We start from the raw sequence: 11,300 nt of genomic DNA on the forward strand, positions 1-11,300 counted from the left end.
GGAGCCTTGTAGACCTTTTTATGCTCTTTGGGCTTATATGGGTAGAATTACCCAAGACTAAAATGGGTATGACCATTTTAGTACCCACAACAACATTTTTTTTATAGTTAGTAAATAGGATTCAAATCATAGAGTATGCACGTTATGAATAAAATCTACATCAACGGATAGCATATTTAGATATCTGTCTATAAAAACCAGACGCAAAAAAAAAAAAAAAAAAAAAAAAAAAAAAAAAAAAAAAAAAAAAAAAAAAAAAAAAAAACATCACAGCAGCCAAAGAATGAAAGTTTAAGCCAGGCCATCGACATATTTTTATTTTTTTGTTCTTGTCTGCATGGAAATTCTATCAAGAATATGTACCCAAATCTGAGCATGACACCTAAGTCACGCTAATGCACATTTATTTAGGCTAAGAATGAAATTGGGCATAATCTCAGTACTTAAGCGATGAAATCTTTGAATTTTGCGATGCGATCCAGTGCCTGCTCAAATTCATCTTCCTGTAAAGCGATTGTGAAGCGACAATAACCTGGAATCCCAGTCCATGAACCACTATTGATGCATAAGCCAGTGGCCACCAAAATGGCTTCTCGAATAATAGAGTCTCCTAGTTCGGTCTTTTGACTATCATCATTTTCGAGTTTATCATGCTTCCCAATATAGTTAGATGGCCTCGCGACCATGGAGACACCCCCTTGGGATGGAAGTACTTCCCATCCACAGTTCTGTAATGTCTATGTAAATAAGAAAATGACGATACAAGAAGTTAGTTGTAGAAAATATATAGGAAGTATAAAATTCTCAAAAGATTATGCAGACAGCAAAATCATAGTGAATGCAGGGAAAAAGTTTGATTAAATGTTTTTCATTGAAGAATTGACCAACAAGGGTTAAGAAAACCAGATAAAACATACCTCATTACCCTATATCTCTATTTTTAAATGATTAGCTACAAATTTTCATAACCATCCTCGAAAATACCAGAACCATCAAGTAATTGTCAGAGTCTTGTCAATCCAAATCATTACGTCAAAACCCACCAATATTTTTGGGTTATCATACATATAGAAGTCGTCTTTTAAGTTTTCCCAGAATTCATACAAATATTCCGCACAAAAAAACAAAATACTTAAAGAAAATTTAAGATGAAACACTCCTCTTTTCACACTTATCAATGCATATTTATTGAGATGAATCTAATAAGACCGCACAAACGCGTAATATTCCTTGAATATAAATCACCAACTAATTTGAAGAGTGTATATATCAAAGTGCCATATATTTTTTATAAAATAGTATGATCATCTAGTGTAAAAAATATGCAGTCAATTGAAAAAACATATGCATATGCATCCTTCTCATTTTTTTAAAACTAAATGTGCATATATTGTATTTCGAAGTGAACCATCTGTTTTAAATTTTGGAAAAAATATCAAATGTGCAAATTCTGACCCAGCTACCACATGTAGTCCATCAGCTGTGTAACTCTTGCCATATTTAAGCAAATAAAATGAATTGGAAAATTTCTTGGTAATAAGATGATTATTATCAAGAAAATGTATTCTATGCAGATTTCGATTAAAAAAAGCCCTCCACAAAGATTTAAAAACCAAAACTGTTTGCATTAGCCTTGATTGCTATATTGCCTGGACTCAGATTCGGGTGTCGTGTCCAACTTGGTGTGTCTGACACTCCAGATTTATAAATTTACATAAAGGCCACTATATATTTGGGTGTGGATGTGAGGTGTAGTGTCGAAGTGTCAAAGGATCCGACACACGACAATCGACGTACAGCAGGCTGTCAAACATAGCTTGACTGTAAAACACGTTGACTACCAACCACTTGAAACAAATTAAATAGCCAAGGCCAAGTATGTGAGGCAGTTGATTGATCCCATCATGATATAAAGCCTACAATTACCGATACAGAGTAGATTTAAGAGGAAATGAAGACAATTATTATACTACCCCTGTTTCATATTATTTGCAACAATTAGACATTTTTCCTCTCTACTTTATGTCAAAATTGTTGCAAATAATATGAAACGGAGGTAGTAACTGAATCCAACAGACACACACATCAGCAGTTAGCATAGTGCATCATCCAAGAAAAAGACTTTAAGAGGATTCAAGAGGTTATGAAGACAATTATTATAATTGAATAGATGCAGGATGGAAGTTATGAAGACAAAAACAAAACAATAGGTCTTGAGTTAATTACCTCCCTCAAGCGCTGCGACCTCTTTTTCAAAATCCCTTTGTGTTCTGCAACAGATTCAGAAAGGTTACCAGCTTCTTGCTCAGTCTGAGCTAACAACTTCTTCATAGCATATCTAGTAGTACTATGAGGTTTGGTGAGACCGGCAAAACCATTAGTTGTTTCAGTAAGTAAAGATCGATCTACCGCAAGGAAAGCAAAGGTCAGCCCTCCAGTAAGCATCTCAAGTGATAAACTTCCAAGCAAAGACACGCAAAAAGTTGAATTGTGAGAAGAATAGAACTTCGCTAAAGTGGGCTCCAAGTTCCAGGCATCCCAGTTCTTAATATCATATTCTAGCCCTGAGAAAGAGGTATCTATCAGAACCCTTGCACCAAATTTAACACAGACTGATAATATATCTTCCATCTCCTCATTGCTGTAAAGCAACCCAGTTGGATTAATAGTAGGACCAGAAATATAAAGCCATGGCTTTTCAACTGACTCCAGTACCTTGGTCAGTACACTAGCAGTTAATTTAAATCCAACATCAGCTTGTGTGGGAATGTTAACAATGTTTGCTTTCATAAACTTTGCAGCAGCTATGTAGTTCCCATTACAACCAGCAGGAAAACACAATGTGCCACTTTCTTGAATACAGCTAAGTAGCAGCTTGTTAAAAAGACCCAAAGAATAGTCAGAGTACAAGAATTCTGTGCTGTTGTTTGTTGGAAAACCATATCTGGTCTTAATAAATTGCCTGATTCCATTGGTTACATCTGTCTCAGATTCTGAGAGATTCTGCCTGGCAAAACTTTCAAAAATAGCAGCCTTTACTGGTGAGGGCATTGACAGAAAGCTTTGATCTACGTCCATGTGAATCAAGGAATACTTTTTGTCATCTTCACTTATTGACAGCTCAGAATGGTTGAAGACTGATACAGCAGAGCTTGCAAACCCAATCAATTTAGTGGTACTCTTCTTATCAAATTCTCGCTGAAACACATACATCAAACTTACATATTAAGTACACACATCCAGTGAACCTACATCTTAGTATAGAATTATGATCACAGGTCCAGCTTGACATAACCAATAACATACCTCTGTTTATTTTTAAATGCAATGTTTCATTTTACACTACTTACACTCCTTACTTTTCTTTTTTTCTTTTTTTATTTTTGGTGTGTGTGAAGGGGGGGGGGGGGGGGGGGGAGGGATTTATGATTTAAGGAAAAACCAGTCATGTGAGATCTTATTAGATTCATCTCAATTTATACTTGCAAAATATCAATTAATTTATAGTTTTTACTTATTGGTAATTCAAATTTATGGCGAATTGAATTATGCATTAGCAAGGGTGTAAATAGAAGTGTTGCATCTAAAAAAAATAAAGTGTTGTTTTGTGTTGAGCCAGAAATAAGGTCAATCTGATAGTACTAGACTGTCATGAGGTTCTTCCTTACATAAAACTGGAAACTAGAAAAAGTAGTTTTCAATTTTCTGTTGTCAGTTTTCTAAATAATCATGACTTCAATAAGTCAGACTAACATTCGATTCTTTTTACTTCCTCCGGTCCCCTAAAATTGCAACATGGGTGGGGGGACAAGGATTTCAAGAAGAGGAGAGAGATAGAGAGGAACAAAGATATAGATTTATGCGATGAGGAGAGAGAAGGAAAGAAAACATGTGCAAATAGGGAAATGTTGTAATATTAGTGAAACTTCCTAAAATGGTAGTTGTTGCAATATTTGTGGAACGGAGAAAGTATGAGATATATCATAGGACTTTTAAAAATAAAAAACCAAAGAACTAAAACCTACAGTGCTACTGAAAGGGGTCTCAATGTCAAATTTTTAGTTTTAGGTAGGTGACCACAGGCTACAATGGTTTACTTTCAGGCTGGGCCTAGTCAGTCTTCATACAGGTTCAAACTCTTCAAGTTAGTTCAATAAAATGGTGGTGTGGTTTGGATTGGACAAAAAACATTTTAGACTTGAATGAGACTAAATTGCAAGAGTGACAAACCATAGCAGGTGGATGTCGATCAGCTAGCTGAAAGGAAAGCAGTTCGTTGAAAAGACAGCCGTAGTAGTTTTGACTAATCAATGAAGTATTTCCTTCAAGAAGTTCAACTGTTCTTGCCAGAGCCCGAAAAATGGCGTCATCTTCTGAAATCACAAATGCTACCTCAAGATCTTTATAAACCTGGAGAAGTATTAAGTATGAGGTAATGGGTTCAAAAGAATTACTCAAACTCAAACTCAAATGACAAAACAAAATATATATGTGAAAATCTTATCCAATAAATTGATGTAGATAGGTTAGATTTGAAAAATAATTGGTACCCAATCTGGCATTCCATATTGAGAGTAACAAATACCTGATTCTTCAGAAGACCACATACAATCGCAACATGTGATGGAAGAGAGTTTCCTGCAAGATACTTTAGGACCCCGTTGGAACTTGGAAGGCTTGACAGCTCAAAGTGGTCAGATATGTCTAAGAAAAGACGCGAGCCAATTTCTCTAGTAACATTCAACAGATTCTCAAAGGCTGCACTAGTAACAGCCTCAAAACTAGCAATGCCAGTAACCACAACCTGAGGTTTCAGCTTCTTAATCAGCTCGACCATTAAGTCAGACTGACGTGGAGCCTCTATAACTGTGACCATATCTGAAGCCTCACTACAATCTCTCTTCTGCAACGTAGAAACAACATGGTTCGGAATTTGTCACAATTTTTTCAAGGAATTTCCAATATGCTGCTAGGAACTATTAATTTATCATTACATCAGACTGAGATACAAACAACTCAAACCAAAACATATGAGCAAACGAAACGACAGTGAAACTTGCAAATATCACCGATTAGTAAAATTTATTAAAGAAAAATTATTAATGTTTCTTGTCTAATAATAAATTGAACTCTATTCACACCGAAATGCTGGATAGGCTGATGAAGCATAGAACATCAAAGTCAAAGATAACATCACAAACCCCACAATTACCCAAGAGAGAACACACACCCGAGGAAAGAAACCAGAGATAGCTTTATTAAGGAACTTGAAAGACATGACTCAATTTCAAAATGTTCATGAAAAAAATATTGAAGAGCCATACAATTGGTCAGATCTGGTAATTTATTACATCACTAGCTCACCCTTGTGAACATTGTGTCTCACCTCACTCTGTTGATGACTGTCTCAATCATTCTGAAATTATATGAAGCAGCCATTGGAGAGTACAACTAGTTTGTATACTAGAAAATAAATAAAAAGCGAGCCCTTTAACTATCCTCCTCATGAGTTACGCCTCTTTCCGGCTCCCCACCACCCAAATAAAGAGGGAAAAGGAAACAAAGAACAGACCCTATCAATATACAAAAGCATTTGCAGAATAACATATCAAATGTCACCAGAAGTGTCATCAGAAATAGGCTATACCTCAATTGCCAATGATGTCATCCATTGCCTAGGAAGGTCTCTAGTCAGATGCTCATCGACAATGGCAAGGTTGGGCGAGAACAATCGTAAAGCATTCTCAATTGCTGCAGTCCTTGAAGGAAACACAACTACATTCTGAGAATTTAGAGGAAAGAACACAATTAGCATCGACAATCGAAATTCCAATCCACAAGAAGACAAGAAAGCTCAAGGTAACTCCTGACTTCAACAATAATAGGAGGATAATGTATGCACAACTGAAGCTATTATCTTAATTTAGCTACCAGCAATATGATGCAACAAACATTATAAAATTCTTTTGATCAGAAATCCCATTCTAGAAAGACACAAGTCAATACGTTATTAGGTACATCAAACATTTCCTATGGATTTACAGGAAAACAAAGAGGTACGGTATAAACAGATGCCCCAAGTCCATCCACTATTACCTTGGAAGTAAGTGGAACATGATGGTATGTTTTGATAAACCCTGCTACAAGGTCTCGAAATCGTTTACTGCCTGCTGGTGACTCAAAAGGAAGGTAGGAATGTTCTTTAAGAACACTTGCAAGATATGACAGGAATGGAATCTTCTCATCAGCGACAGCATCATCGTCAAAGGATAAATCCAAAGAATTATTGATTTCTTTAAAGCCGTCTCTCAAAAAATCAAAAATCGTTTTAACCTGTCCCACAAAATTGCATGTGTCATACTTGCATATTTCATCATCTTGCATGAAAAACAAGGGAGAAAGAGCTTCACCTGATTAGGTTGACGAAGTTGACAGCTGTAAACAGAAATAGAATGAGAGATACAACCACCGGCCTTCCCATATGCCCAAGCTGTTCGAGCACAAAGAGGTCGATCTCCTGTACGTCCCATGAAGAATTCAAAACGGTGTGGGCTGTTTTTTTCAATCTCAACTAACGCTGAAATATCTGTGTCAGCAGCCTGTAACGCAACAGTTCGTCAAATCCACGGTTCAAGAAATTAAAATAAAATTTACAATGATTCAGTTTAACTAGCCTGAATAACTTTTGTTTGCCAGATCTTATTAACACGGAAGCCACGCCGTTCAAATAAACGTCTGCAAACAGCTTGTCCTGGACGGCCTCCCATATTAAAGATCATAATCCCAGTGGGTTTAATGACTGAAATTCCCTCTTCAACTGCCCTAGCTATCAAACCTAAGCCAAATTGATCTTCAACAAAACCCTACAATCAGAAATCAGAACAGAGAAAAAAAGAGAGAAAATTAAGTCAACATACCATCTGAAGAATCATTTTCCAAGTATTCAAAGGAAATACACTATCAGAAATCTGTTGAAAAATGTTGCTAGTAAAAGGAAAAAAATGGAAAAACAAATGAAGATTTGAAAATGTCACCTAGAAACCAACTATATATTTGACATCATCACCATGGATTATAACTAGATAATTTTACAAAAATATGCAACCCTGAAGATCACTTTCATTTTGATTTAGTTGAATCAAACCTTTAGTCTAAACCTAGATCCTGTTGCCCCAGTGTACAATCATTTCAAAACAAAGAATGCAGCAAATTGGGTAATGATACAGACTTTGGCCCTGTTTGGTAATTAGCCGGAAGCTGATTGTATTAGCTGGTTATAATAGCTGGTTTGACTAGCTGGTTATAGTAGCTGGATTGACTAGCTGGTTATGATTAGCTGATTGTATAAAAATGTTTGGTAAATAGCTGTTAATTGTTAGCTGTTTTAGTGTATTTAAGAAACAAAAAGCTAATTGTACAATAAGCTAATTTTAAAAAACTCTTATAATGAGCTTTTTCTAAAAGAGCTTTTTGAGCCTGTATACCAAACACCCAAATTAGCTTTTTTAAATGGTCAAACATCTAATTGGACAAAATAAGCTAAAAGCTCTTTAAAAAGCTTTTTACCAAACACACCCTTTATTAATGGAGGAAAATGTATACATAGGGGAGGTTTTTTTTTTAATTATTTTTTTTAATTTTTTATTTTAATACTTGACATAAGTTCTGATTTTGTTACACAAATCATTATGGGACTAAGGCTTTGTTGTAGTTGTTATTGAGGGAAAGTATCTCAAAAAAATAAGTAGCAAGTGTATATTTAAAGCTGTGAGAAAGATTTTGGAAAAGTGAAAATTTCTTTCAAAATTCTGTCAACCAAAATGGAGAAACTGTAACTTCACACAAAAATTTCTCTCCAGTTACAACTTTGTAAACCATCCATTCATATATTACCACTACAATTCACTATCACTTAAGTATTAGCATTTAGCACATCACCACAGAGGGCCGATTCATTAATAATCAATGTGGATAACATATGTATATTCTTTGACTGAGGAACCAGTAAATATAATGATATCCCATGCAGGTTGACAAGAGAAGAAGAATGTGCCCAGAATGTCCTGATTCCATAATTGAGTGTGCTGCAGCACTTTGTTTGACTAACTTGTCTAGTTTCTTTAGCACAAGCATGCATTAGAAAGTAAACCTACACAGCTTAAACCCCTAGGATGACATGGCAATATAATGATCAAAGTTTTTTAACCTGCAGTGCACAATAGTTGCTGAGCGAGTAGAGGAACTCTTCACTTGCATTCTCTGTGATCATCTTAGTCATTGCATCTGGATTAGGATTAAGGATCTGCAGGCCGATACCATCATTGAATCAAAATTAAATCATGAAAACCAGAACCATATAATGTAAAAATTGAGACACATTGATTTATTAGGAATTCAAGGCCAAAAAAATCAAATTTTAATGCTACTTTACCTGTGGTATGCAGCCAACAATCCTTTCAAGCATTATGTTATGGTCCTTACAATAAGCTAGAAGGTCAGATTCATGAAATTCTACTCTATCCAATAGAGTCTTCTTCTCTCCATCATATATAGGTTTACCATTCTCATCCAAAGCATTTAAGTATAGGTTAATCCATGAAACCTTTACAGCTCTGGGATTTATATCAAGGCCATACACCTGTTAGCAATTGACTTAAGAACTCAGTTCAACTTATACAGATTAAAGTTAATGTGAATAATTTTTCCATTAATATATCAAAGCCATAAAATTGCTGAAATTCCAGAATTTTTTACATGAAGAAAACAATTTGCGTTCATTGGTAAAGATAAATTAATAAATGATGCTAGGAAAGTGTATTGAACCTTTGAAGGAGACCACTTTTCAGCAATAGCAATAGTTATCCATCCATTCCCACAGCCAAGCTCAGCAACTACCTTGTCCTTATAGATGGATTCTGGATGCCTATTCAACCCTTCATAAAACGTGAAAGACCAATCTTCTGGCATAAATATGCTAGGAATTACCAGCATTGTCAACTTTTTTCTTTGCGGGAAGCCTGAAAATCCCCCATAAGTGGCTTAGTCAACAAAACAATGTTGAAGATCAAATACACAAAATGATGAATAATACAGTAGTAATTGTCAGATGAATACATGACAGATATATATATTATTGGTTCACAGGAATAGACAGAAAACCTGAGATAGGAAGGAAATTATAAAGGAAGAAAAAAAAAATACAAGAGAACCTTAGGGTTTGTTTGTTTGTTTCAACTTATTTTATCTTATTTAAGAAATATAAGTTAAGACAAATAAGTTAGACATAATAAGTTCAGACAAAATAATTTTTTTTCAGAAATAAGTTAGACATAATAAGTTCAGACAAATAAGTTAGACATAAATACTTCAGACACGATTTCAGGTTCAGACAAATTAAATATAACGAAGTTGATACAAAATAATATAAGTTCAAAACTAAAACAATATAATATAAGTTCACAGATAATTCAGATTAAATAACATTTCAGTCAAATGAACCAAACATAGCCTTAGGGTCTGTTCTCATAGCCTGAACTCAGCTGAAATGAACTGAACAGAGCTAAACAGAACAGAATTGAACTAAAATGAATATTTTATAAGAGAAGGAAATTAGGAGTTGAGCTGAACTGAGCTGAACTTAAACGTATGAGAACAGGCCCTAAGTACGGTGTATTAGTTAGCTAGAATCGCTTCTCTTTGACATCAATGGAGCATTATATCTAGGCTTTTCATTTCACACATCAGAAGTTCCAATTTGTCATGTCCCAATAGCACTCTATTTTAGTTCTTTATCTTAATTATAAGTATACATAGACACATAGTACGAAGTTCAAACATCAATGTCAGATTTATTCCTGTTATCAATGGGCAGTATGTACAACAATATTAGTCCATCTCTATGGCCTTTGGCATTCTTAGAGGCTTAATTTATGAGTTTATGACCTTACTTTTCGGTCATCACACTCAGAAAAATAATATTTAGAAACCTCAATTATATTACAAAAATTATAGGAATCATTTACAAGAAAGAAATAAAAATATAACTTCAAAAAAAGTTCTCACACCTCAGACACAAAACACTTAAGCTTTTCAAGAAGAATATTTTGAAAAGCTATATGCAAATAATACTTTAGCGTAATTAATCCGCAAATGGTATGACATCATCCTCCATTGTAAGTTTGTACCTTTGTAAGAAATAAAGCGATACAGAATTCAACTTTTTATGATTACACTAACAAAAGTATACTCTATACTCCGTACATTATAGTATATTATACATGAAAATATACATAATCTAAAATGTGTATTTTTTTTTTTTTTTTATTTCAGTAAAATCAAAGTGTCATTTCTCACTTCTATTTCGCAAAATTGATCCGAATTCGTCCGCACATTCATCCATCCGTTTGTTCATTCAATCAATTTATTTAAAATATTTACCTGAATCAGCATCAAATCGTTCTGAATTTCATTCATAATAATAATTCGATCTATGTAAAACATTTTGCAAATTTCCATAACATATTCACTGTGAATTTAATCAATCTATCCAAATAACTGAATATAATTCCTAAACATTTTAAAATTCATATAGTTCCCAGCACAAAATCAACAAAACTCACAAAAAAATCAAAAATTAAAAATAAAAATAAAAAGAACCTGAAGAATGCTCCAATTGAATGTCATTGATTTTGAAATGATAAGTAGCGAAGAAATCATCAGAAGAAACAGCAGCAGAATCAAAATGCTTCTGAAGCTTAGACATAAAGATTCTAGCATCAACTCTAGTTTTAGGATTCTCAAGCTTTTCAAGCACTGATCGAAGAGCACTGTAAGCTGCATCACCAGATTGTCTGCATTTGTTCAAGAACTCCTCAACAGTTTCCATGGCTTTCTCTCTCTAAAATTTGTTGAGGTTTTCTCTCTCTTCTGAATTTGTGAATTGTGATTACGCTTTTCCAGAATAACAGCACCTACCACCGCTTACTGTAACACTTCCAATGAAATGAAAGGGTATAGTGGAAAAAGTAAAAGCAGATATTTGTTTGTTTATAGTATTTTCGGATTTTGAGATACGGCCCGAATGTTTGTTTGGTTTTTTTTATTGTGCTATTATTGGGTCAATATTTATACTAGTATTATATATTTATATATATATGGTGTTTTGCATTCAAAAAAAGATATATATATATATATATATATATATATATATATATATATATATATATATATATATATATATATATATATATATATATATATATATAGGGGGAGGCTCTCATGAGAATTTTTCTTATGTGAGA

General features: G+C 34.1%; 1 protein-coding gene across 1 annotated transcript; it reads right to left on the bottom strand.

Annotated features, from left to right (window-relative positions):
- Positions 1-284: 284 nt before the first annotated feature.
- Positions 285-11,055, bottom strand: LOC145555361 (methionine S-methyltransferase-like). Its single transcript, XM_081617108.1, has 12 exons — positions 10,657-11,055; positions 8,824-9,017; positions 8,432-8,638; positions 8,207-8,302; positions 6,675-6,863; positions 6,411-6,599; positions 6,097-6,333; positions 5,648-5,782; positions 4,586-4,903; positions 4,231-4,410; positions 2,227-3,198; positions 285-737 (listed from the first exon to the last, which is right to left on the bottom strand). Exons 1-12 carry the CDS (start codon positions 10,883-10,885, stop codon positions 444-446), a joined length of 3,240 nt encoding a protein of 1,079 aa, XP_081473234.1. The 5' UTR covers positions 10,886-11,055; the 3' UTR covers positions 285-443.
- Between the last annotated feature and the right edge of the window lie 245 nt (positions 11,056-11,300).

Source organism: Chenopodium album, chromosome 1 (genome assembly GCF_948465745.1).
Source record: "Chenopodium album chromosome 1, dcCheAlbu1.1, whole genome shotgun sequence".
In the NCBI taxonomy this organism is placed as follows: domain Eukaryota; kingdom Viridiplantae; phylum Streptophyta; class Magnoliopsida; order Caryophyllales; family Amaranthaceae; genus Chenopodium; species Chenopodium album.